This window comes from Brienomyrus brachyistius, chromosome 1, assembly GCF_023856365.1.
Source record: "Brienomyrus brachyistius isolate T26 chromosome 1, BBRACH_0.4, whole genome shotgun sequence".
NCBI lineage: Eukaryota > Metazoa > Chordata > Actinopteri > Osteoglossiformes > Mormyridae > Brienomyrus > Brienomyrus brachyistius.
This window is the reverse complement of record NC_064533.1, coordinates 22,243,651-22,270,987: the sequence shown is the minus strand read 5'-3', so window position 1 is coordinate 22,270,987 and position 27,337 is coordinate 22,243,651. Positions and strand designations below refer to the sequence as shown.

The window sequence follows — 27,337 nt, the reverse complement described above, 5'->3', positions numbered from 1 at the left end:
CACTGATAAGTAACCAAGCTAGACAGTTTACACAGTCAAAAAAAGACAATGTTTATGAAAATTAATGGACATGAGATGATTAAATTCCACTATTTCACATAGCCTTTTATTTATTAACTGTTGGTTATGATACGAGGTCTTCAGTGAGTTAACTTTACACACAAAGCCGTGCTTCTCCGCTCTCTGTGTCTCTTAATCTCCAGCCCAAGGTCTGCTTAAAAGCTGCCCAACGGAAGCTGAAACTAGCCCAGATATGCTTGTCCCCAGGTAAAAGCAAGAGACACGGCGTGTCAGGGTCTGCACCCGTCTGTCCCATTCTTTCGTGTCTTCTCCCCCTTTGGCCAGCAGATGTCGCTGGCCATCCTGTCCTCCCCGTTGTCAGTCTTTAGTGTTTCCCCTGCTCCCTAGATGGCCGCACAGCTCACTTTGCTGAGCATGTGGTTACCTGTAATACCTATAATGTGTATTCAAATCCTGCCCCCTGTTTTTTGTATTTTTTGTAGAATTTGTTCCCTAGTGTTTCACTTGTATCAGTTTTCTAGTTCCTGTGTTTTGTATTCGGTTTCGGTTTTTGGCTTTGTGCCTGTAGTTGTGTTTTACTTGTGTGTTATTTCCCTAGTGTTGGATTCTGTTTGCTAATTTGAGTTTTATGATTTTAGTTTTTAGTTTCACCTGTTGCCTGTTATCAGCTCTTGTTTGTTGTTCCCACCTGTCCTGTACTACTCCTGTTAGATTTTTGTATTTAAGTTCCTGATCCCGTTCTATTCCTGTTGGAATCATTGTTGATGTTGCTGAAGTTCTTGTTGACTGTGTTTGATTTTTGGTCCCTTGCCTGCCTGTCTGCTCCTTGTTGCCATGACCTTTGTCATTAGTTTTTGTTTTCCCTATATTGTTGTTTGATCCCTCGTGGTCTGTTTGTTTTGTAGTCTTCCCAGTGATTTCAATAATGCTACTAAACCTCCTTCATCCTGTGAGCCGCAAGTGGATCGTCCACCTCCTTGCCCCGCCTGCACGATGCACCGCTCCCATGCCAGAGTCCCTGACACGGCGGACCTTGTGATCTTTACATGTCAGTGCAAGGTTTTAATAATGCTTGTTAGTGGTAACTAGTCGGGTTAATTTAATCTGTCATCGAATAAAATAAAGACAAAATCTGCAACACGTAAACTTTTTTTCTCTATTTTTTTTCCTTCGTTAGTAAATACTTGGAGGACATTTTTTGATGTTACTGCTGTATCAATTAAAAAAAAAACATTTAAAAAATATTTGTAGCACTTCGTAGCCATTCGGAACATGTGGTCAGCCATTCTGACCAAACGGAGCCCTCAGCCTGGAAATTATAAAAGCGGATCCGGTATCACGCTGTGCCCATGCATATACGATCTATTATGGATATTGCCGTGTGCCACTTTAAACAAAGCCCAGGCGACCGCTTCAGGTTATGATACGGTAAACACATGGTGCCATTATATTAACGATATATTCAGCATGCGGCGTTTGGGCGCCCTCTAGCGGCGCTGCGCAGAAGCTGAAAGACATGAAATGTCAGGCTTGTAACGCTGTATGTTTAGTTATTTAATAAACGTCTCTTCTCTGATATAATGCCCTTCTGAACTACTGACTGTTTCACCGGACACATGGTTACACTTCTGCGCTGCCGGGTTGTTTAAGAGAGGATCGATCCGGATTCAGCTGTCCTGCTTGCACTCCTATTCAGTAGTTGGCGTTGTCGTGCATCTCGTTTGTTGTGAAATTTCTCTAGTCACCGAAGAAGAATGTGGAACGCGTCATTGGTGAGCTAGGAAGAATCTTTGGAAATATAAAATGACTGTCGTCTCATTTGTCCCGTGTCACTGTTAAAGAACAGCCGACTAAACATCAGGAAAGACTTTCGGCTTCTGTCGAAGGTGGGATTACATTTCTGGACAGTTTAAACTACACAGCACATGTAATAGAGAGGAGCTGCATCTGCAGTTATTGACCTGCGCGTAGTCCGACTTTACATAATCTTTGTTTCTGCGCGTTACATTATTTGCATATTGCAGATTCTGATAAATGAAACGATTACTGCCCATTAAGGATCCAAACGCGGGTTGCGTGTGTATCCCGTGTCTGTTTAGAAAAGATGGGAGCGGTGTGATGGCAGTTTCCGCTTCTTGAACTTGAAGGTGCTTAATGACACCTCTCTGATCCCGCCTGTAGGAACACGTGTAATCATAGCTGGCTGCCGCTGCTCTCCTTTGTTAATCATTTATTGTATTAGTATAATATTATGACAATAGGAGTCTCCATGCAAATTAGACCGGACGACTGTGTCCGGTTAGATTTAATCACAAATGAAACTCATTTTAATGTTTTCAAGAAAAATAGCAAAATCAGTTGCGTGATTGTAACTATAAGTCCGTGCTGCACATCCACAGGACGGTAATATCTGCATGCATATTAATTCCCGCGCCATTCTCTATTTATTTTAAAATATATTTTGGTCTGATATTCTAATTTATGCTTTTAACTAACCTATGCTGCCGTAAGTGTCTGTTGAGTTTTAATTTTCATTTTTATATAAGAAATTAATATTAAAAGCATGCTCCTTTTACACTTTGCAGACCTGCGGGGCTTTGGCTGGACCATGTCCCAGTTGTGCGTGGTTTTCGGAGGCTCTCGGGGCATCGGCCGGGCGGTCGCTGCTCTCCTGGCCGAAAAGGGCCAGAGAGTTGTTGTCGTTTCCCGAAACCTGGACGCCGCCCGTGCGGCTGCCGCATCCCTTCCTGGCGGTAACACGCATCGCATAGTCGTATTAATACAACCGTAACACCCATTCAAAACCAGCGATTTATTTAAATCACTACATATCGCCTATAATTAGACACCCTTTTTCACACCACACCCTTTCTGAACTTCAAGTATTTTTTTCTCCTACAGTATGTTCATGCTCGGGGCGGCATGGCGGTGCAGTGGTTAGCACTGTTGCCTCACACCTCTAGGACCCGGGTTCGAGTCTCCGCCTGGGTCACATGTGTGTGGAGTTTGCATGTTCTCCCCATGTCGTCGTGGGGTTTCCTCCGGGTACTCCGGTTTCCCCCCACAGTCCAAAAACATGCTAAGGCTAATTGAAGTTACTAAATTGCCCGTAGGTGTGCATGTGTGAGTAACTGGTGTGTGTGTGTGTGTGTGTGCCCTGCGATGGGCTGGCCCCCCATCCTGGGTTGTTCCCTGCCTCGTGCCCATTGATTCCGGGATAGGCTCCGGACCCCCCGCGACCCAGTAGGATAAGCGGTTTGGAAAATGGATGGATGGATGTTCATGCTCATGTCCCGTTTAAGAATAACGCCAAAAATTACTTGCCATAAATAAATAAAAGTTGTTGTTTTGGTTTCCAAGCTTTCTGGTATTTATTAGCACGTTTTTACAGCATCCAAAGTTTGCGGGATATTAATAGCGGGAAATGAGAAGTTTAAATATCACTGTCAAGCATTTTTTTTCCCTTTTATATTGGCCATATGTTTACGTTAACTAACCCTATGCTGCCGTAAGTGTCTTGAATTTTATGCCATTTTAGAAATAATGCGATGTTTCATATTACAACAGTTAGATCTGTATCCTTAAAGTTTGCATGTTCTAAATGGCATGGAATAACAATAGCTTGACTTGTTTCCTTCAGGAATCTAGAGTGGATAGAGGTAGACCAATCTGTGTGTGCTTGTGTATGTGTATATATACATAGAAAATGAAGTGAAATTTCCAAAGAATTGTGAAAATGATGTTTTATCTATCACTTAAGCGGGTACAATCAAACTTTCATTGACTGCATGTAATGTAGATTTAGTTGACTAAATATCCTGTACGTTTCACTGACTAAAACTGGATTAAAATGAAAAGATCAGAAGGTTAAAACATTACTAAAACTAAATAGCATTTTTGTCAAAAGACTTAATCTAAATCAAAATTTGTCGTCAAAATTAAGTCTGGGTTACACTGTGAATAAAAATACTGTGCCACGCTTACAGCGGATCACGTTGGCCTGAACTGTGACGTCTCCAGTGAGCTGGACGTGCAGAGGACCTTTGAGCAGATCCTCCGTGAGTGTGGGAACGTGGATTACCTGGTCAATGCGTCTGGCATCAATAGGTATGTCTGCTTCGGTGGGTGGGGCCAGCTTGGCTTTGCTTGCTCTGATTGGTCAGGGACTTGTACGCGACACCAGAGATATCAGACTTTTATTTGCCATTTGTGCATAAAACCAACATTCCAGGCATATTGGAATTCTTGTGTGGAGCTCTCTCAGAGTCAAGTAAATAGAAAACTTATTTACAGAAAATAGATGGTAATATCTACACAAAGGAAAGAAATTTAAATATAAGTACTAATCAAGAACGAACTATGAAAGAACTTTTTAAATACAATAAGTACTGCAAATTATTGCATAGCTGCAAAAAAGGCAGATGTTGCCCATTTAGAATATTGCACATTTAGAATATTGCACCTCTTATCCTATTACACAGTTAGGATGTTGCACATTCATCCTATTTCACAGATACTGATTTTAATTGCACATGACCAGTGAAGTGAGGTAGCGTAGGGTTATTATTTTACATGTTCATTTGTTTTGTTTTGCCATCAGTCTGACTGTGGCGGGGAAGAAGCTATTGTAAAAGCTTGTTCTGTGAGTGGTGATGCTGTGCGCTCTGTTGTGTCTCAGATTGTACGTTTTTGTGTCTGAACAGAGAGTGAGCCGGATGGAGTGATACCCTTGTAGTCATGTGATGGTAATTTTTGCTATAATTTGCTTAAATTATCAGCAGTCTGCATTATCATGTAAAATAGGGGACTGTCTCTGTCAGGGACGCTCTGCTCGCTCGGACCAGACCAGAAGACATGGTGTCCATCCTCCACACCAACCTGCTGGGCACGATGCTCACCTGCCGGGCTTCACTAAGGAGCATGATCCAGAATCGGGGTGGAGCCATTGTCAACATCGGTGAGGGTGCAGCCCTGCCTTTCAGGCATGTACGTACACACACCATAAATCAGGTGCACGCTCACTATCACTAAACGTTAAGTATTCCATCAGTCTCTATGCACCGTTCCCCAGAAACCTATTTAAGCATTTTGACCACAAGGTGGTGCCAGACTCAAAAAAAATGGTTTCCCAGTTACTATTAAGCTGGTTTCACGCTAAACCGACAGCAAAAAATATAGCATCAGCTAAAACTGACAGACAATGAGTTCCCATCCCGTTCTGTCTGTTGTGGAAGTCTGTGTGGGACCACAGCAGCCCGGCTGCAGGTGACAGCTGACATCAAGCATAATCAGAGAACTAAGTTTCACCAGCTACTGCATCTTCAAGGCTGATTCAAAATACTTAATCGGCCAAAACAGCACATATATGGGGCTGACTATGCTGTGGACACTAGGGGTTAATGGTACGGTTTCCCTATGGTTCAGTATGAGTCACGGTTTTTGGAATCATGCTAACGGGACGGGTTTGATATTTTTATATTTAAGAAGAAAATAAAAACACATCAATGTTTGATTGAATAATGAACTATTCATTCAGAAAAATGGCAGCCTGCCCAGTTTATGTCTCTACTCTATGGAATCAGGGAGAGAAAAACACTAAAATTAAAAGTGTTTCTTAACTTCGATAACCTGTAGGTGTATTGTCTATACTATTTTACAGTTTCAAATGAACAGTGTCCCTAGCATGTACAGTACGTGTACAGGCAATATTAAATGGATTTTTGTAAAAAAAATTGTAATACCAAATCTTACCGATAAATATTTTTATTTGACAAGAACATATATACAAAGTTAAGCATATTACATACCATCCCCCCCCCCCAACCCCCATGTGTGCTGCAGGGTCGGTAGTCGGTCTCAAGGGTAACGTGGGCCAGACTGTCTACAGTGCCAGCAAGGCTGGTCTCCAGGGCTTCACGCTGTCTCTGGCCAAGGAAGTGGCACCACGCAACATCCGTGTCAATCTCGTGGCCCCGGGTACATAACCCCCCCCCCCCCCCCATTACAGAAATAGAAAACTCCCTTCACCTATTTACTGAATGCATAGCTAATATTAATGGTGATTTTCTGGAGGGTATTGATTTCTGTTCATCTCCATCAGGCTTGATCCGCACGGACATGACAGCAGCTCTGGATGAGGATGTGCTGAAAGGGGCTGTCCCCCTGGGCCGCTTCGGGGAGCCCAGGGAGGTGGCGCACGCCGTTCACTTCCTGCTGGAAACACCCTACGTCACTGGCCAGGTGCTGCTGGTAGATGGTGGGCTGAGACTGGCCTCGTAGGGCACGCCCACTGCTGGCGTTGTCGCGTTCCACATTAAATAGGACTGACGAACTGATGGAATCTGTTTATGGGGCTCATGAGTTCACTTAAGAATCGGCCTCAAACACCTGGGTTATTTTGTCATTGAACTCAGCTGCTGTTATCAGATCTGCAGTATTAATGTATTGGTTTCCGGTTTGTGTCCTACAGCAGCCTTCTGGTGCTGGTAGACACACTTCATCCACCTGACAGGTTCAATCATTAAACTTATTAAATGTAAAGATGGACAGTGTAGTTGATTGTGTTCCATTTTTGCTGCATTGGTTCCTTTGATTGAGTAATAGTCTCATTGGCAATGTGGGGTGACTAGGGGTCAAGCAAGGTACTGCCCCCTTCCCTCAGCCCTGCAATTACATCACCGGTTTTTGACGTATGTGTCTAGTTTAATGGACCACATCCACTGCTAAGCTAATTTCCCTCACTGCACATCTGCATTCAACAAACAGTGCATTGAATTAGAGTTAGTGAGGGCCAAGCTTTTGAATGTGTACAAATACACCTGCGTGAACAGGTTTAATATAGAGATTTTTAGTAAGTTACTCTCCGTGAAAGTTCTGTAGACCCAAGCCTTGACCACCTTCTTCTGAGGAACCCTGGGAGAACATGATTGCTTTCTTTAAAGGTCTAGGTTATCTCCACTCATAAAACTCTCATAAAACTCATAAAGGTCTGTTACTTCCAGAGCTTTTTTTATTGTAATTTTAGGTCAAAAATACCATCTGTAGAACAATCCTTATACAAGCACAGATTGTCATGTGAGTTTATTAAAAAAAAGGGTGTCAGAGTAAGTCGGTGCACTTGCTGCGTTGTGTCTCACTGACAGGAGCCAAAAGCAGTTGTTGGCAGGTGAGCACAGAAGCCTTTGTTAACCGGTACATAATACATGCGTGTAGCATATGTGTATGTGTGTGTTTTAGTTACATGAGTACAGAGATCCCCCCCTTTTCCTTTCGAAAGGCACACAGAACCTGGTTGGCCCAAACCTGGTCCTTAAGAGCCAGGCTACTGGAGGCTGTAAGCGAGCAGTCACTGGACCGGAGGTGCCGATTGGTCGCTTTAAAAAAAGCCTTTTTGTAAACACTGCAGCATTCTGGCTCATAAGGAACAGGATTGTGACCCTCTGATATAACCTGTAAGTCTCCCGAGTCTTTTTTTATGTTTTATTTTGCTTAGAAAAGAACTCAAATACAAGGTACTCTAAAATGCAATATGCGCACGTATATAAATAATTAAAATGTGCCAATGTTGACTGGCAAAAGGCAGTTTGTGTAAAGAATTTAAATACAGGCCAGGCTTAAGTTACATTGACAACAGGGGAGAAAAGGATCACTGGCATGACTCCCCAATCACTACAAAGAAAGGAGAGACAAAAGCAAAAGCAGCTCATCACTGCTGCTGTCAAACCAGGTGTCAAAACAATGCAGGAGATTGGTCATCTTGGAAAGATCATCATTATCATTCCGACTCCATCCCTTCCAGTTCGGACAGCATGCCCCCAGCAAGCTGTGAGTTTCAACCGTGCCAGTCTAAGTTGGACAGCACTGGCTCACACATGGGAAGCATTGTGACTGGGCTGAACCATGACCCTAAGAACCAGGTTTAGCCGTTGACTGTCACCTCATGCTAGGCTTGTCTTCCTAATGACATTCATAAACAACATGGAGTTCATCCAGTTTATAAATTTTAATAAATGTGCAATATTTGTGTTCTCCTGATAGCCTTGAAATGCTGAACATGTAAGAGTCGAATCACAGCTTGCCTCATTTTTATCCTCCAATCATAACCCGGTTCACTTTTCATTTCCAGATACAGCATACCATCAATCCAATCACAGTTTGCCTTACTCTTCACTGTCCATCCAATCGTCGTTTGCCTTACTCTTCACCATCCATCCAATCACAGTTTACCTTACTCTTCACTGTCCATCCAATCGTTTGCCATACTCTTCACTTTGTGGAAATTCTGGGCCGCTATGACCATAGCATGTGGTTAAACAAGTAGAGGCACGTCACATTCTGTAAAAAGTACAGCATCTCAGGATGTAGCTAGAATTCTGCTTTGAGCTGAAATAAATGGTTTCTACATGCAAAAGCTACTCAAAGCTCCTCCAACACTAAATGTCGCAGACCGCACTGTTACCATGGCAATGATGTTTGCGACACCCCCCCCCCCCCCAAGTTCAGCCCAGCCACAATTCCCAAGCAAAACCACCCCGCCCCCATATACCCAAGACATGTCTCTGGAAACATAAAGGCACTGAATCTTCCACTGCCTGGATGCCGGGGGTTAGCATAAGAGTATAGAGCCACACCCTCCCAAAATCCACCTCCTTGTCGTGGAGAAGTTATGAGGCAAGTTCATAGCATCTATAAATATATATATACCACTACTCATACATACACAGGCACTCTGGCAACATGCTGAAGAAGATACTACTTTAGCAGATAGGAAGAGGGGGCCCATCACAGTCTGAAGGCACCCTGGCACTTAAGAGAATCACCTGCCCCTGCTTGTTCCTCCTTTCAGAATCTACTGGACGTGCGTAAATGACCTTGTCATTCCACTCGATTTATGTCCCTGTTGTCCGAAAGAAGGCATGACCTGTTGCTTCTGTTGAAGACACTTTAGGGTTTGAAAGGTTCAGGATTCATGAAATAAGATGTCTATGAAAGTCAGCCTTTTATTTCAGGGACCATGCAATAGCATCTTGGAACTTCAAGTTAAAATATGGGTGCATAGGTTGTGTTTAACCTGAGCAAAGAAATCTAGAGGGGAGAAAAAAATGCACTTTGAGTTTTAGCCTGTAGGCGTTGTGCTGATTCATGTCATGTGATCAAGTCACATGATGCAGGCCAGGTCTAGGAGACAGTAGCCATTTTTTCTGTTTTCTGATTCTTCCTTCCAAAATGGTCGGGGTTAGTAGGGCGAGGGGAGGGTTCTGTGTCATCCAGGAGTGCTGGAGTATGTTCCATCCCTCCCCTCCTCAAAAGGGGGCGACTGGAACCTACAGATCGTCGCTTTCCACCAGGCCACCGGGATGGTGCACTGGGCTAGAGTCTGGGAAGAAGGCGGCCTTCACGTCCAGGCCCTTCTCCGTCAGCACGGCGTAGCGGCTGGCTGATGGCCGCACCTTCTTCGGCTTTGCGGTTTGGCTCTGCTGCCACTGAGCTGTAGGGAGAGCAGATGTGGGCATCAACCTGGCTCTGCTATCCAATCACCGAGGTCTCACTCTCCAAAGGTATCTCCGCTACGTGTGAACTGAAGATGAACCTTGCTCTGCAACATCAATGAGCATGTTGCATCATATCATAGCTGTTTACAGACACAGTGACACTGCAGGTTAGGCACTTAAAGACTTTACCTCTTTACAGGTTCCTTTCCCAGAATAGCTTCAGTAAATACAAAAAAAAACTACTTGAAGCATCGAAGCTGCTTTGCCTGAATGTCTCTGCTAAGCAACTAGCCAAAACATTTCTTTGTACAGCTATTCTTCTTATTAAAGGCCTCAACTCAGTTTCCTAACCACCCCCCAATAAAGATAAGGAGCTGTGCTCTTGGCACTAAAATAACAAGCCCTTTCCATAAGCCGTTACTGAAAGCTGCACCGATGGTGCCAAAGGAGGAATGCTTTCATTGGCAGCTGCTAAAGGGGTTAAAGCGGTCTGACGCTGATTTGACGAATGACTTCTGATGTTTTAAAACTTAGTATGATGGAAGTGTTGCCACTAGTAATTCATTCTTCATTCATGACCTTCTTCTTCCGAATGCATTCCGGTGATGGGCTGGAACTCAGGTCGCCGCAGTTAAATGGTGACGATAGGGATCTGAAAACTTGGAGGACTGACCCGCATTAGACTGAAGACTCCCAACTCATGCTATCTTCCCATAAATATTTCAGCTGAAATGAGCTGATTGGCTTCCTTGGGACAGCATCCAAATTCTATCAAAGTGAGAGAGAGCCAGGCCTAGAACGGCATGAGGAAGGAATGCTAAGGCAACTTTGAAGACCATGAAAATAACCTTTGAACTGAATACTTAACTGACCAGATACTGACGTCAGAAGAGGCCACATAAGGACTAAAACCCAACATGAGAGGCTTTAACAGACAGGACTAGATCTCATTTTGACTTTTGGTTAAAAGTATCGTATTAAAAGCTCATTTGAAGGCTTCTGTGAGGTCCCTATGCATCCGGTATGTCAGTAGAGAATGAGGTTGACCACTGAGACAGTTCTCTACTGCCCAAGACCAACATGACCCCACAATACTCACTGTGAACGTCCAGGCGAGCCGTGTTGGACACGATGCCGGCCTCATTCTTGGCAGAGACTGTGTACCAGCCCGCATCCTCCTTACTTGCTGGCTGAATGATCATGCAGATGTAACCATGGTTGTCCTGGTGCATGCTGGGATAGCAGTCAAACAGATACTGAGTTAAGTACCAATAGGAGAGGAAGACCACTTCAGCAACATACTTTGCCCTAGTGTGATACCAAGGAACAGTCAACAGCTTCAAAGATCAGGACAGGAGATCGGCCTTGTACAGTTTCTGACCCATTGAAGGATAAAAGCACTCTGCTTCCTGGAGGGCACTTCAAGTTTCATGGGACATCCTACCTGAGCCTCTCAGTGTTGTGAGTGAGTGACTCGTTCTCTTTCTTCCAGAAGATCTGAGGGAAAGGGACGCCTGCAATCCGGCATTCCAGGCGCACGGGGTGCCCCTCGGCTACACTTGTGTTCTGCAGCTTCTCCACGAAGGATGGAGCCTGGTGCATCTCCTTGGCTGCAGGATGAGATGGGTGCCAGTTAGACAGGGTAGGGTGAGTTCAAAGAGCGGGGCTTGGTAGGTATCTACTATTATAGATTATAGACTAGAACAGTGTTTCTGAACAGTCCAAATTTTTGGTTCAATCCACCTATCAACACACCTGTACCAGGTATTCTAGGTTTTTGATTGTTTGATTCATTCTTCATTGTTTGGTTCAGGTTTGCTGGGAGCTGGGGGGGGGGGTGCAATAATGCAGACTGTCTGAGGGTCCCCAGAAGACTGGGCTGAGGCTGCTTTAGGGGTCAATAACTGAGCCTATTCAGCTGTTACAGGAAACAATGTGGTAAGAAAGAAATAAATACAAGGCGTTAACTTGCTTACCTGCAACGATGAGCTCCAGGTTGAAGGAGTTCTGGCCAGCGCGGTTGCTGGCAATGCAGGTGTAAATGCCAGCGTCGCGGGAGGTGACTGGCTCAATGACCAGTGAATGGACACCATTCTCCCGTACCAGCATCTTGTGGGCACTGTCAGGTCGGATTGTCTGCCCGTTCAGCTGCCAGATGAGGTCTGGTGTCGGAAGGCCGCTGACCTGCAGGGGATGACGTAGAACACTTGAATTTCCGGTCAAATCATTAACACCAGAAAACATACAAGCCTTGGCCTTAAACAGAACATTCTTGGCAAAAACTTGACAGAATAGTCAGAATGAGAGCGAGACCCAAAAGGCTCCCTCAGAACTGGAATGGAACTTCAGAAAATCGGCCAAGAATGTTTCACGATGCATTGAAGTGGTTGTCAGGACTAAAGACAGCTGAGAATTGTCACTGAAATAAAGTCATTTTTTTTCAGGGCGACACATGTACTGTGATTTTTGGCAGGATTTTTTGCCAGGATTCTTGGCAGGACAACATGAGTGGGAGGACTACTGTACACCTCCAGCTCCTGGGCTACAGTTTGGGTCTCAACGAGAAAGCAAAGGAGGACATTAAACACAAAGAGGACTGGAGGCAAGGGAGGGGGAGAGTGTGAACGATGAAAGAGAGGCGTTTCCAAGGAATTCAAAGGACTTCCATGATCCAGGCTTTCCGTCTGGAGTGGACCAATCGTCACCCACATCAGTGGTGAGAAACCCCCCACTTCTCTTGTTTTCTTTGTCTCAAGTCCAAGTCACAGCTTTCATTGTGTTCAGCCATTAATAAGGTGACCAACCCACTTCCGGCTCTCATTAATCACATTATGGCATACACGCCCTCCTCGAACACACCCCACTCCGGGCAGACCAGACGCACCCCTACGGAAAGCCTGGCTCATGAACACGTGGAGTCATGCTCTTAGACTCGCTTGGCCTGTCCGTTTAGGGTGGAGGGGCTGACAGAAACCTTTGTGCATTGTGGGTAATCGTGAGTCCTGCTCTGGGGGGATTCGAACACAGCTATTCATCCTCCAAAATTCTCCTCTCCACCCTGCTGGGACATGGCTGGGGCAGGCTTTGCTGCCCTTAGAATTCATACTGACATGCAAACATTGCATAAACGCCTGTCTAAACGCTTTTTACTCAGTTGTTCCTTGTGGCTCACGTGTCCTATAAAGTATAAATGTTTTGCCTCGGTCGCATAGAAACAGGTCCCTAGAGGATTTTTACACAAACAGCAAGGAACACCAGTTCCACTGTTTGCTTTAACAGTCATATGTAGGACCAGTCTAATGCCTCACTCCACTGTAGCAATTCCTGAAACCTGTGACATTCCTAAGTTAAGAGATTGAGGCCTGTAACATTCCAGGAATGATTCTCCAACCAAAAATTGTCAACTGGATAGAACAGAAATGCCCCATACATCGACGTTCATGGAGAAGGCTAAAGTACGTTAGCACTTTCATCCCAAGATTTGAACTGGATGACCCTTCAATTGCCTCATTTCTCAGCAATGCCCCCTAGTGGAAGGATGACCAAATATCACCAGCTTATATGAAAATTACCTTGCAATCCATCCGACACAGCTTTCCCTCCTGCACAATGAGGTCGCCGGGGGCCTGCAGGAAGTGAGGTCGGAAGTGGCGCTCCTGGATGTTCTCGTTCTCCTCAGCACTGTCGCGGGACCTGGAGCGGGGCCTATGGGGGGGTGGGGGTCATAGACCAAAAGAACTGTGTGACTTTTCTGTACCTTATACAGACATTTTCCCCAATTACGTCAAGAACATTAAACTCAGACAAAGAAACCCTTGTGTGTGGAACCCATTCATGACACTGTTGCCATGACGCCTGTGACTGCTCATAGGGTTATGGCCCCAGACATTCCGACCACCCTGATATCAGAGATGATAATCCCAGTATTCTGACTTGCACAGTTAGAGATTTACAGATGGATTTCAGGTTAAGATCCTCGGCTCAAGGGTACAAAGGTATTTCTTCTCTTGGCTAGCCCACTCATCCGGCTGCTTAACCACTACAGAATCCCTCCATGTCTCCATCCCACTGTTCTAACCTGATTTACGGACTAGGGGTGTGTCAGTAGCTTAGGCCACACCCTTCTCTACCACACTATTTCTGCAAGTCTACTGGTCAAAGGAGTCATCATGCAACAGGAAATGAAACATCAGCATTCAGGTGAAAACCAATCACATCACAGTCCCCATGGACATTCTTCAAAGCCACCGACTCTGTGATCCAGAATCTACAGGAGCAGCTCAAACCAGGTACACAAAGCCACAACATTCAGTTCCTGTGGAAATTTGAACCTCCAGGCTTCTTTCCATCTGTCTGTTCTGTCTTCCGTCCCTGCCGTCCCCTCCATCAACTCACACATGGTTGCTGTTCCCCATACCTGCGGATGTGTCCAGGTGTGGCTCGATGGCTTCGCCCCCTCTGGTTGACAGCCTGGACCATCATCCTTCCCGTACAGCTGGTCCTCCCCTTAGGCCATTAGGAGAGTGATGGAGAAACAGGTCAGTGCTTAAACTGGTTTCTGATAACCATACTTTTTGTTACTCTCCGCTGTTCATCCAGGAACATAAATTCCAACCTGAATTAATCTACCTAGCTGAGGCTGGTGGGGATTCATGAGAGGTTAATTCTGATCAGCCACCTTTAAAATGAGACCCTTGTAAGAGGATGCCAGGTTTTCTGTAATCAGCAGTAGCGGTTTTGTGTTCTCTGTGGTGCACTTCTTTCACATGCTGTGAAGGGACAGAGGTACCTAAAACCAAATGTGAAATCGTCATGGGATCTCTGTATGGAGATCGGTGACCTTTGACCTCCTCTTCCACCATGCCCTGGATAGGGGAGGCTGGACTTGTGTCCTTTGCCTGCCTTGATGGACTCAGACAGGTTTTCCATGATGGTCCTGAAGTTCGTAACAATTCCTGCCATGAAGCCATGAACCTCCACCCTTAGTGTTTTATAAAAGTGGCTGAATTCAGTCTCCTGATTCTCCTGCTACACCCATACCTAACATATTTTTTTATTTAGCATATATTTTTATCCAAAGCAACATACATTTTGAACTAGCAACCATCCGATCGTGGGCACAGTGCCCTAACCCGGCGAGTCACAGGGGACCCCCCACTGTGGCTTGAGTGTGACCTTAAGTGCATTGTTGTTACAGGAAATGTATGCGTGGGTGTCTGTCCCTCCCTGTCTGTTTTGTTTGCTGGTGTTCGTCTGCACGTTTGTTTTTGAATCAGACCTGGCCCATCCTGTTCTTTGAAGCAGTCAGATGTACCAGACTAGCTAGCTGGAATTACATGACTCGGCCCGTTCCCGGCTTCCGCTGCATGGCCATGTGTGATGTCCAGACAGGGAGGGAAAGGCTATAACTGCGTGAACTTTTGACATCTGGCCCTGGCAGGTTTCTGATTCTTGACGCCCTATGCTTCCCCTCCGGGCTGGAAACCATCGCCTCGGTCGCTATTTTTCAGTCACTAATGACTGCTGGTGGTGACAGGTCCGCCCTGGAACAGGACAGGTCAGCCCCACGAAACCGACACCGGCATCAGAAGCCCCGGGGCACGTTTACTCAGCAGCACAATTCAAAAGCATGCTGGGAAATGAGCAGCTTTGATGATTTATTAATCCTTCCTGTAAGGCTAGAAAGAGGAACGACTCATCGCTATTTGGAAGTCGGTACTCATTTCTCTCTGCTCCTCCTTCAACACAGCAGGCCATCCTTTCTTCGAAAAGGCAGAGGTCAAAGTTCACATACTTAGTACTCCTGACTGCTTTTTTTCTATTAGGCTGGTAAGAGAATACTGTAGATCCCCATAAGTTGTTGAAGTTAAGAGAGTCATGAATTTTTTTGAAGCAGACATTTTAGCACCAGGTAAGCTCACTGCCCTCCTACCTCTGGGTTGCTAGCCATAATAGTGTAGTTTCCATCATCATCCAACAGGGCGGCAGCGGTGTGCAGGGTGCAGGTGCCATCGGGCTCGCGCCCAATACGGTAGTGCTCACTACGCTTGGAGATCTGCTTCCCATCTTTGAACCAGTAGATCTGCAGGGCAATAGAGGAAGGTACCAATCAGTTTACTCAACTTAGGCCTCAACAACACACTTCACACACAGGCTCTAACGAGCAACAGCACTTAATGCACATCAAGTTAATACCTCAATCAAAATGCTTAGTGTCAAGATATGGAGTCATATATGGGTCACAGAAATGGGACAGCACCACCATTGTGACACTAAGGGTAACAGCTGAGGTCCCGACCTTTGGCTTGGGGTCACCGATGACTTTGCAGGTGAAGGTGACAGGCATCCCCTCAAACACCTTGAAATGTTTGAGCTTCTGGTCAAAGAATGGCGCCACCCTCTGACCAGGGGCATCCTCGTCATGCTGGATCTCTTCATCTGACTCTTCCACGGGAGAGCGCTCCAGGCGGAACTCGATCTCGCTGATCAGCCGCTGCTCGAAGCTGGATACCTTGTACTCCTGCATACAAGTACATACAAAGGCAGACAAACTAAGTAAGCATCACTCATACAGTGGTCAGCCAGTCGCTGAAGGATTGTGGGAGAAAGGACACAAAGCAAACAGGAAGTTTCTTAGATGTTTACAAACACAAAAATGACCACACACCCACAGATAGACCGGAATAAACTTCTTGCAGTGATCTCGACCCAGTTCAGTTCACAGGAAAGAACCCAACAGCTGCTCAAATCACTCTGACGATACTTGTTCATATGTTCAGCAGGCAAAAAAGCACACTCCTTCATGATCTTCAGCTCAGATATTTAAAGTCCACAGAACACAAATGAGGTTAACGACCTGAAAGTGATCCCAAGTATACATACTGCATAAACCTGCAAACGTAATCACAAACATCACTTAATGCAGCAGAGGCCTAATCCATATGTGACTACATGCAGATGTATCCCATCCAGAGCTAGGGACAGCATATATATTGAATGTACAGATTTCTGAAACTACACTGCTGTAGGATTGAGCTTAGTTAAGCTCAACATCTGTTAAAGACGTGCTCATGTACGGCATTAAAATGTCACGTTGCAAATGTGGCAGACAACACATTTTGTTAATCAAAGCGTGCTTCAGTGCAGCATCTGTGCCCCATTCACATGTCACAAACACGCGTGTGGTCACACTGACGTCTGAGACAGTGTGCGAGTTCCCAGCATACAACAGGACCAAAGAGAGGCGTGGCCTCTTGTTTAGGTCACTTCCAGATTGGTCCTTTTGTGGTTGTGGGTGTGGTTACACAAGGAGAACGCACACATTGAGGAACAGGGAAGAGATTAACCTTTTGAGGAACAATGTCTATGTCTGATGGACTGCCCTCCTGCAAAAAGACAATAGGGCATGGTCTATGTCAGGCAGTATTCACAGGGCATCAAACATGCAGAGCAGGCATTATCTCGGACCACACCCATGTCACACCCAAGACTAACACCCAATAACACAAAGTCAATATGATGCTTCGAAGTGATCTGGAGCAATTCCATAGTGTCAGACTTCTATTTACAGGGCTAACGAAAATCATGAAAGCAACCCATCCACTTAACTTTGCTTCAGTTACCAACCAACTTTAGAAATGAAGAGCAAATTTCCAAAACTCACAGGATACATTTTTAAGAAACGTTCTGTGGACTTTCAGTAATGCATTTCGGTTATTTATGAAAGTTCTTGTCTGGATTATATGAGGACTGAGTGAATTTTAGTTCCCAGCCTGGCTTTAGGTCATTGGTCTCAAAAACAACTAAAACAGATTGAGTTTTGGATATTTTCTCATCAATTAGGGTGCATTTCCTAACAAAAGTGAATGTATAATTATACAGGATTTATATATATTTTATTTTGGCCATGCTGAAACCAATATTGATTGCCATTTTAATTAAAAATAACACCAGATGACCACAATTCCAAAGTTCTGGTTGTAGATGTGGTTTAGCTCAGGCTAGCTGTATCTGTTCAGGAACCCTAGGTAAAGTTTTACTTGGGAGGCTCCCCCACCAAGAAAACTGATTACCATTTTACTTCCTCCATAACACAGGTAATTTGGGGGCCCTGCATAGCTGCCTATTCTGCCTAGTCTGGTTTAGCTATCAATGGAGCAATAGCTGGGATGCATCTGTGTGTATCTCACTATAATCGTACATGTGCGTCCCAGTGTGCACGAGTGATACCTGTGCAGGTGTGTCCCTGTTTGTATGGGAGATACCTGTGCTTGTGTGTCCCTGTGTGTACGGGTGATACCTGTGCAGGTGTGTCTCCGTGTGCATGGGAGATACCTGTGCACGTGTGTCTCTCTGTGGCACTTACCTGCGTGACATTTTCCTCTTGCTCCTGCACGTTAAAAACAGTTGCTGCGTTGTCGGCCCCCAGGAGCCTGCGGGCCATCTTCTCCTCGTAGGTTAGCTTCTGGAAGCGGATTAATAGTGTCAGATGGCGGTTAGTGCGTAAGCTCCCCCACACGCACAAGCATGTGGACTGGGGTGTCGGAGGGGCATGGATACCCTGGTGGAATCAGGGAACCCAGCATAGGGGCCCTTGAATGTGAAAAAATTAGGATGGGGGAGTGCCAGAAGTTCTATGTACATCCCCACATGCAAAGTTAACATGCCATGGGTCTTGTACAACTGGATCCAGTGAGACTGGGAGAGTGTGACCAGTTCACAAAACAAGTGTTAATATACGTTAATGATGTGTTACTGAAACACACACATGCACTCACACAAGGGGCGTATTCTGGAGCCGGGCCACGGGGGGGCAGGGGGGGGGGGGGGCAGGGGGCACCCCCAGCTTAATGCCCCAGGCGTGTCCACTCCCCTGTCACTCACAATTCAAAAGATATCATTGGCTAATGATAAGGTTGGCCCCTCTGTATGAATTATGGTCCATATTAACCCCCCCCCCCCCACACACACACACATCAAAAAGAGATGGTGCGACATTCACACGCCAAAGACATGTGTCACTCACACACTCACACACCTCCTCACCTGCTGGCCATTACTCATACGCTCCTCCTTGAAGCGTAGTTTTCTCTCCAGGTCCTGGATGACCGCATCCTTCGAACCCTGGATCTCAGAGTCAGAGGCAATACGAGGAGTCCGTGTCATCTTTCGAGGGAATCCCCTGTACGTGATCAATCCCCCAACATGGTTAGATCACATGACAAAAAAGAAGACTTCCCACAATAGTGTGTTGATTTCCATACGTTTGCCTTTGCGCATATATGTGCATGTATAAATTACATTATCATACAATACTTTATTCAGCACATGCTCTTGTTCAAATACATTACAAAAATAGTCCCCCTTGTTTACTCAGACTATGCTATGCTATTCTGCTTATAACAGATAATGGTATGAGTATAAGGGGACTCCTAGTTAAGATGTATAGGAATTGGGGGATTCCCAGTTGTTATTCACCATGGAATGGCCAGCAAAGCCAACCTACATGTTTACAAACTTCAAGCCATTAAGTGATTTTTATTTTGTCTTCCGTTGCACAAGAAGCACGTCATATTACGATGTGCTTAAACAATGAAATTGACCCTCCTGCACCACCTGATGCTTTTGGGTCAATGAAAGTCTTCCTCAATCACCCAGTGAGCAGGAGGTCGCCAGGCACTTACGCAATTCCATTGCCTTTGGGCAGCCCCAGAGCATTGACTGGGGGGGACTGCGGCTGGGAGGGCAGGACTGACACCAGGAAGCCGGCTGGAGACTGCGGGGCAGAGAAGACAGAGCCTTCGGAAGGCGTGGGGGACATGGGCCCGCTACATGGAGCAGGGGGGGGTGGAGGTGGCGGTGGGGGAAATTCCTGGCCAGGGGAGATTACGGGGGCGGGGCCAAGGAAGGGCGGGGGAGGGGGAGGGAAAGAGGGAGAGACAGGTGACTCGGCATCGCTTCCTCCTTGCTGAGGCTGCTGGAAGAGGGGTGGCCCCACTCTTCCGAGGGGTGGGGACAACGGGGAGGAGAGTGTGGAGCTTGATGAGCCCGGGGAAGGTGACTGACAGGTCCCAGGGCTTTGGGCCGCAATGAACTGCTTGGGCCGGGCGTAGTTGAAGGTGCTGGCCGTCTGCATGATGCCGGCAGGGGTGCTGAGGGGGGGTACAGCCTGCGTGCTGCTCTCAAGCTCCTGGTATGACGGTGGGGGTGGAAGGGGAGGTGATGGCGGCTGGGCAGCGTGCTGCTGCGGCGGCGGCGGCTGCCAATCGGCCGTTAATCCCTGCCTCTCCAAGAAGATCTGCTCCTGCAGATGCTTCAGCTGCTCGGCGTTCCTGTCAGATAAACAGGACACAGAGGGTCAAAGGCCAGACCCATAGGTTTGAGAAAATGAGCCTGTGGTTCCATAGCCAGTCTAATTCAAAGATCTGAAAGGAAATCCAAGCAAGAGCAGGTGGTGTAGAAGTAACTGACTCAACACAGTGCTCCTGATCTTGCTCCTCTAAGGAACACTGCTGTTGTACCCTGAAGCAATGAGAAGTAATAACATGTTTGCTTTGCAAAAACACCTTGTTTACATAGCAGTGCCCAAAGGCAACAAGCATTTTGGAAGAGAGATGATTTCAAATAAACACCACTGACTTATCAGCAATAAACTACCAAGATCACTGCCATTCCCCTGAGGTCTTTTTAAAAAACTTCTTTCAGTAGCTAGGCTTGTTTTAAAACTTTGCTCGCCGCAGTTGTTCCCCATCTGTACTGGAGACCCAGCAACTTCAAGTCCATCTTCATAACTTTTTATGAACTAGTTCCTCTTTGACTTGCTAGTTCCTCTTTGACTTGCATTCTCAGACAGACGGACATTATTTAACCAATCCAGACTAATCTTGTTTTGTCACCTAATTCTTTGATAAACTCTCCCGCGTCACTAAATCAAGGTCTCAGATTCGGTCCTTTTTAATGTTTCTATCAACATTCTCAGTGGTTTCCTGAAGAAGGTTGAGAATAGCCAATAACTACACCATCACTGAGCTGTGCATCATGGAGTTGATCTTGGGTGGGATCGAAGGGCAGGTCCCCGTGCTCCAGAGCTGGGAGGAGTGTGAAACCTTCAAGCACACATCTCGCAAGGGTGCTGATAGGCCGTCAGCCTAAGCAGTTCCCACTCATGTCAACAACAAGCCCCACCCTACGAAAGACGACCGATGCGAGCCAAGGGAGACTGTAGGAACCTTTGAGCTTCTTTATGCTGACAGGGCTTATCCTGGAAGTGGCCTTCAGCCAAAAAGACCATGCCTCATGATATTTCAGTAGTGGTACAGAGCTGGAAAACCATTTTGGGGACTTGGAGACCAGCTGGTAAGATCTGGAGAACAGTTTCAAGGCGGTGATAAGTGAAGCAACGGGAGGGGACATCCAGGGGGCAGGGCTACAATGCTTTCTGCCACTGTCCAGCCCTCTGATGTTGCCATGGGTATATATAAGGGCGGGGCTACAGGGGTATTGGCCCTAGTCAAAAGCTGACTGGGCCCCAGGGTGTTCGCTCCCCTGTCACTCACCGGGTTAAAACATATCATTGGCTAACGATAAGGTTAACCTGAAAAAAAAATCCTAGAATCACCCTTGCAAGTTGCTTAGTTACCAAGCATGCAAGGTTAATAACTGATTGCAAATGGTAGCAAAAACAACCCCCCACACCACCTTTCTGAGCAACATGTCCTGGCTTTCATTCTCCAACGGTCCCCTCTCCACCAAGCACCAGCAAATAAGATCGTAGCACCAGATCTGAAGAACGGCGGAAACCAGAGCCTGTTTCCTGGATCTCTCTGCCTGGCCGAGGGCTCCCACACGCGCTGATGTCCACACACACCACACCGTGTGATAATACTGCTCTAAACCCGTGGTCTCACTGGTCAGACTGACTCCCATGGGAAAACACATCTGTGAGGCTGAATTCCGGAGAGATCCGGCGCCTTATCGGCGTCCCTCCCTCCATCTCATCTCAAAGCTTATGGGGAGACCCGTTTTATGGGTGCCTAAGGGCCCTTCAAAGAATTTATGAACTTTAAGAATTTAAAGACCACATTTAGCCCCAGCCTTGTCTATTTAAAGCACGAAAGGCAAAGGGTATTTAACAAAGTCTCCAGTCTAGGAAAAAAAAAATCTATAATAAATGTTCAGATGTCCTGTTTGAAAGACACAAATTACTTTATCAGAGAAAAGTGTTCTACAAATTTATCTAGCTTTCATATTGACCTGGTAGTCCTGGTGGATGAGGAATTAGTAAAACGTGCCCATTAATAAGTTGGTTGTCACCACATGGTTGATGATTGATGACACCCAATTGGTAAATTAGTATTACATGACTGGTAGTCGTCGTCTCTTGATTGGTGATTCACTGTCTACTTCCTCCTGATTTGTCACCATGGGGACCAGCCGGTGTGTTCGACTAATCACTTCCCACCAAGAGTCATGGTTCTGGGTCTGGACCAGACAGGACTATTCAACCATGACTGTGAATCATGTAACATAATGTTATTAAATTCTGTATTTTCCGTCTTGCTGGATTAGGGTAGGGGGCTCCCCTCCCTGACCACCGAAGTTAAATTAAACACATCATAAACATGACACAGCGTGTGGCTTCGCCGACCGCGCCATTGCCTTGAAGGGAGGCTTTTAACAAAACACCGCGGTGGAAGAACACCGACCCCGGCGCAGCCTTGCTGAAGCCTCTGTCCTTATATGGTCTGCGGGAGGATGAGACCGACGGCGGCTCCCATCCGCGAGAGATGGAGCGATGCGAGTGCCTGCTGCTGGAGCTCCGCCGGCGTTGATGTCATGCACCAGGCCTCCAGCTCAACGGAGCACTCAGAACGGCACGGAATTGTTTCCAGATGGCAAATATTAATGAGTATGCACTTGGGGCGGGTTGGGGCAGGTCACCCTATTGTACCCCTTCAACCTCATAATCTCCAGCTTCACCACTAGGATCAGGAACCCGAGAACGGAAGAGCACGTCCAGGCAAATCCGGGGACAGCACTGATCTCCTGCTTCGTGCTGAGAGTCGGCCCTTCTCACAAAAACGAGGGGAGGGGGGGCATACACATGGGAACCACCATTCATGTCAAATCATTTCAAAGCTGGAGCAAGAACTAGCCAATAACCTCCAGAGATCAGCTCCACCGAAGAACAGGGGCAGTCCCAGACTAGACGGCACCCACAGAATGCAAGAGCCGGCTGGAGGAAGGGGGGTCCGGGGAGAGATTACCCAAATTAGCCAACCTGGCTGCCGTGCCAGGAATGTCTTTGATGCCTCACTGCCACGGCAGAAAGCACTAATTCTCCTCACAGTCTCCTGCTCCGTAAGACTGCGGGGATCCTCCTTATCTTCTGACTCCACTCTGCCTCCGGGGCCATTTGGGTGGCTTGGAGCCGCAGTTGATTTAGGGGGTGGGGGGTGGGGGTTGCCCTGATGCGGGAAGTGTGCATTTATACTGGACTGTGCATTTTTGGAGGTGCATGCACCCTTAAAGGAATGTGCACTTTTAACAAGGCACGTGAGCTATCAAAGGATGGTGCGTCTTCAAGGCAGTGGGCAAGAACCGGAACGTTCCATGCTGGAGGGGGGACCTCTCCATGCCTTTTTTGGATGGCCTGTCAACAAAGGACAGAGCTGTGGTTTCCTTGTAACTCGGAGTAGGGCCAGCGTGTTCCCGGGGTCGTGACAGGATGCAGGGGATGGCTGAGAGCTCGGTACTCCACTTGGCATTTGGGGAAAAAAAATGCCCCTTAATAGCTTCCATCCCGAAGGTCTGCATCACATTGTATTAAAGCAGACCCATAGCTAAATATATCTGCTAAGTGTGCTAAGGGTTTCTCATTTTTTTTAAACCCCCCCCCCCCCTTTGCTGGAATGTGTCCTGTGTAAATACGGCTGGACCAACTGACATCACTCTTCCTTAAAAGGTGATCTTTCTCTAAATAGAGCAGCCGCTTTCAAACTCACAAACCCATTCATTTCTGGGGAGGAGGTGCCTTGCGCTCACTCCAGCCCCAACCCCATCATCTCCAGTTTCACCATCTCTCACTTTCTCCGTCTTCTCCTCCTCTTCATTTCTCTTGTCAGAATGAAATCCCTTATCTGTTATTGACAGGAAGGATCCATGTCCCCATGGAATTCAATCCCTCAGTTCATACTTGATGGCCTAACATGGATTCATCAATTGTTGAAGGTCCTTTTGAACATCACACTTTTGTCACCACTACAGTTCCTGCTAGGCCACCTGTACTGGGCTACACTGGGGGGCTCATCCATTTTTAGTTCCCAGCTTTCTACGGCAAAATTTTGGAAGCTTCATGTTCACCAATACAACTGCGGATGAGCTTCATGTTCACCACAGCCTGATTGAACATGTGGGCCACCTCATCCATCTGTTGCCGGTTACTCCACGAAGGACTGAGCATGGCAGCCTCAGACTGACAACAGGCTTCTCGCACACGGCACAAGTTTGATGCAAAGCAGTTGTGTTTTGTTTAAGACATTCTGCCTTTTGACTTGTTTGTACCTGTTATGCCGAAGAGTATTTGTTTGATTCAAAGGACTTATTTGCCCATTGCTTTGATCTACACACACTTGACAGTTTCAATTAAGTATACCCTCCCCTCTGCCGGTCCCACTTATCCAACCCTCCTGGGAAGCCAGACGGAAGGTCTTGTGATCACTCAGAAAAGCACTCGTGCAGGCAGTGATTAGGTGACGAAGTTCCACTGAACGTGCTCGCTGCCTGAGACACCCCTTTCCCTTCATGATAAAGTTCATCTCCAAAGAAGCAAAAGAAACACAAAACATCTTGTGATTTTGGGTCAGCTGAGATTTCTCATGAGTCACCTACTAGGTGTCCATTCGCATCTTGATCTACAGAGTTAACCACCTACAGACCTTGAGATCCATGTTTACCTGAAAAGTTCAGCCATTTTGAACCAGTGCATTTCAGAGACCACCATTCACATAGAAGTGGATGAGGACAATCCATTCACTGGTGGAGCCCAACAATCCCTCTTGACAATGATTGATTGAACTCTCACTGGCACTAATTAATAATAAGGGGTGTGTGGATTAATGAAGGTAGGTGTGCATGTGTGAGTGAATGGTGTGTGAGTGTGCCCTGCGATGGGCTGGCCCCCCATCCTGGGTTGTTCCCTGCCTCGTACCCATTGCTTCCAGGATAGGCTCCAGACCCCCCGCAACACAGTAGAATAAGCAGTTTGGAAAATAGATGGATGGATGGATGGATTAATGAAGGTACACAAGCTTTAATTACGATCTGGTCAGAAGAACGGATACAACAAGATCAGGATGGTATGACAAGAAATAAAGTGTTTAATATACTATGACAGCCTGCTATTGGAAATTTCTTAAATATTGAGATGTGATTTTGTAATAATAAATACTGGGGATTTTATGAAACAAAAAAGTTCTACACAAATTTCTCATGAACCCATCTAGGAGTGATTTAAAAAGCAAGGATGAAAATGAGCCCATTGCTTCCGGAATAGGCTCCAGACCCCCCGCGACCCAGTAGGATAAGCGGTTTGGAAAATGGATGGATGGATGGATAGATGGATGAAAATGATTATGATTGTCTGGAAGAGTGCATGAGTCTTGTACCAGTTTTTACGCCAGTATAAAACCAACTCCTTGAAGTACCTTACTTTTGGTACCTTCTTGAAGTACCAAAAGTACAGTACTTGGTGTGGTGGAAAAGCACCCTTTAGTTAAGCAGTGAATTGGACAGCTTTACAGCTTTACATATCATACATGCTGTATTTTGTACTTTTTTTTTTTTTTTTTTTTATTTTGTACTTTTTTTATTTCCTTTGTCCCATACGCCATCAAGCTGTTTAACTCCTCTCTGGAGGGGAGAGGGAGGGGAAACAGGTGGACAAAGGAGGGGGGGACAACTAAGCTGTAGTGCCTCTTCACTTCACTGTGCAATACTCTTGTGCAATACCTATGGTTTTTGGTTCAATACTGGAAATGTGCAATACTTTTGGTTTTTTGGTTCAATACTGGGAATGTGCAATTCCCTTGTATTCTCTTATTCCTATTTATTCTATTTATCCCTTTTGTATTTTTTTTTTCTTTGCATCTATATATGTATATATATAACATTTGCTCACGTTGTTATTTTTTTTGTAACTTCTGTCGGTGCTGTGCTCTTGGAATCCGAATTTCCCAGAGGAATCTACCCGAGGGATTAATAAAGTTTCTATCTATCTATCTATCTATCTATCTATCTATCTATCTATCTATCTATCTATCTATCTATCTATCTATCTATCTATCTATCTATCTATCTATCTATCTATCTATTTATTTACTTTTTTACAAACGAGATTTGAGCTACTCTTTGTGGCCATGGTGTTCTCCAAAGAGAGACGACACTGCCGTATGGTGTTGGACGGACCAATAACATGATCTCTGCTATGCTCCGTGCTCTTCTTCTGTGTACCAGCTTCTTCTGTTACTTCTGGGTCAAAGCCCAGGGAGGGAACTGTGGAGTATTAGCAGGGCACCTAGGCCAGTTTGGGTCCGATTGAACGTATACATGCAGGACAAAATCGACTCCCAGTTGCATTATCTGGGTGTCTTATTCCAACTTCAGGAAATTCAATTTGTATGATTTCAGTCGGACTAACACAATAATTCGATTTTCTTAGTGTGCATGCGAATGTACTGACTGTTGCTCCCAACAGTAAGTGTTTATCAGAAAACGAGACGGACGTCAGTGCCCGTGTGCCGAGCGGGGAGCGTGTCCAGAGGTAAATTTACACAACTGAGGCACGACACACCTGGCCTTTACACAGTTCCGTGCCCACCATTACTTCATCGCATTCACCACAATCTTTCCATCATCAAAACATGAGACGTTAATCTGATTGTGACAGCATCCATGACCTCATCACAACAGTCAACAATATGATTCAAGATTTCACCTGTACTGCCCAACATTCATCAAAGCATATGGCAACAGAGCCATCCATCACATCAAGGAATGATCCTCTGTCACATAATGACAAAGGCTGCCATCCTACGATCTTCCATTACATCACCTTCTCTACCTGCCTCAGCAGAGCATCAAACCATCATATCCCCTCTTCAAACCCATTATTTCTCCTACTGATGTCATATTACTTAATATTGTTTGATACGTTAACAAATACCCAGATGGTCATTCAAATTCCGACAAACCTAACACCCAAATCCAACACCAAATATTAAAACACAGATTGACCCCAAAACCTTAAACTGCCTCTTACTGTCCACCCTTACAGTTAGTACCCTAATAAAACAGCACCAAAACCCCTGATCCTTCATGTATCTACCTGACCATCCCTGACTGTCCCTGGCTGCAGAACATAAGCAAAGCCCTGTTTGAACCTAACACCGTTTGTATTGCTACCCAATGATTAGCTCTTCCACCTTGTAACCAAACAAGTCTTTCTTTTTGCTACTGAGGCTTACGCAACTCATCGCTATTTACTGTTTGCAAGGTTGTTTTGACAATAGACATAAAGATCAGTTGTCTTCTCTTTGAGGCTGGATTCTTTTAGCAAGGACATACGCTGTGGCAAAACAACATAGCCAATCTCATCCAGACTCTTGTGAGGAACCTGTTAGCGTGAGTGTTTGTTTACAGGAGTGCCAGAAAGGTCAGCTCAGTCTCTGCAAAGCAGCATACCTGTAACTTTCCTTTAAATGAAACCAATCATTCCTCGCAGACCAGGAGAACAATAATATGATCATTCATGACACTTTCACACTGCC

General features: G+C 45.8%; 2 protein-coding genes across 5 annotated transcripts in view; one reads left to right on the top strand and one right to left on the bottom strand.

Annotated features, from left to right (window-relative positions):
* Nucleotides 1–1,583: 1,583 nt before the first annotated feature.
* On the top strand, nucleotides 1,584–6,561 carry cbr4 (carbonyl reductase 4). 4 transcript variants are annotated; one of them, XM_049010716.1, is made up of 6 exons: nucleotides 1,595–1,793; nucleotides 2,607–2,774; nucleotides 4,008–4,128; nucleotides 4,842–4,978; nucleotides 5,863–5,997; nucleotides 6,122–6,561. In XM_049010716.1, the coding sequence occupies exons 2-6, from the start codon at nucleotides 2,630–2,632 to the stop codon at nucleotides 6,298–6,300; spliced, it is 717 nt and encodes a 238-aa protein (XP_048866673.1). In that variant the 5' UTR covers nucleotides 1,595–1,793; nucleotides 2,607–2,629; the 3' UTR covers nucleotides 6,301–6,561. The 4 variants fall into 4 exon arrangements, with proteins under 4 accessions (XP_048866677.1, XP_048866673.1, XP_048866656.1 ...); XM_049010699.1 differs by having other exon boundaries at nucleotides 1,600–1,907; XM_049010706.1 differs by lacking the exon at nucleotides 1,595–1,793 and adding an exon at nucleotides 2,287–2,424.
* Nucleotides 6,562–7,012: 451 nt separating this feature from the next.
* palld (palladin, cytoskeletal associated protein) overlaps nucleotides 7,013–27,337 on the bottom strand; it is a 58,876-nt gene continuing 38,551 nt past the window's right edge. Inside the window, 12 exon segments of the mRNA XM_049010733.1 lie at nucleotides 7,013–9,508; nucleotides 10,612–10,745; nucleotides 10,957–11,122; nucleotides 11,489–11,696; nucleotides 13,085–13,217; nucleotides 13,930–14,018; nucleotides 15,445–15,594; nucleotides 15,811–16,032; nucleotides 16,859–16,897; nucleotides 17,878–17,976; nucleotides 18,558–18,693; nucleotides 19,196–19,843. Of these exon segments, the coding sequence (XP_048866690.1) occupies nucleotides 9,345–9,508; nucleotides 10,612–10,745; nucleotides 10,957–11,122; nucleotides 11,489–11,696; nucleotides 13,085–13,217; nucleotides 13,930–14,018; nucleotides 15,445–15,594; nucleotides 15,811–16,032; nucleotides 16,859–16,897; nucleotides 17,878–17,976; nucleotides 18,558–18,693; nucleotides 19,196–19,843 (2,188 nt within the window). The 3' untranslated portion in view covers nucleotides 7,013–9,344.

What these genes read in the sequence shown, in the direction of transcription:
- cbr4 (XM_049010716.1), top strand. Translation starts at nt 2,630, where the DNA reads ATGTCCCAGTTGTGCGTGGTTTTCGGAGGCTCTCGGGGCATCGGCCGG. An exon ending in AATGCGTCTGGCATCAATAG is followed by an intron (nt 4,129 to 4,841) that starts GTATGTCTGCTT and finishes TGTCTCTGTCAG; the next exon opens with GGACGCTCTGCTCGCTCGGA. An exon ending in TGTCAATCTCGTGGCCCCGG is followed by an intron (nt 5,998 to 6,121) that starts GTACATAACCCC and finishes CATCTCCATCAG; the next exon opens with GCTTGATCCGCACGGACATG.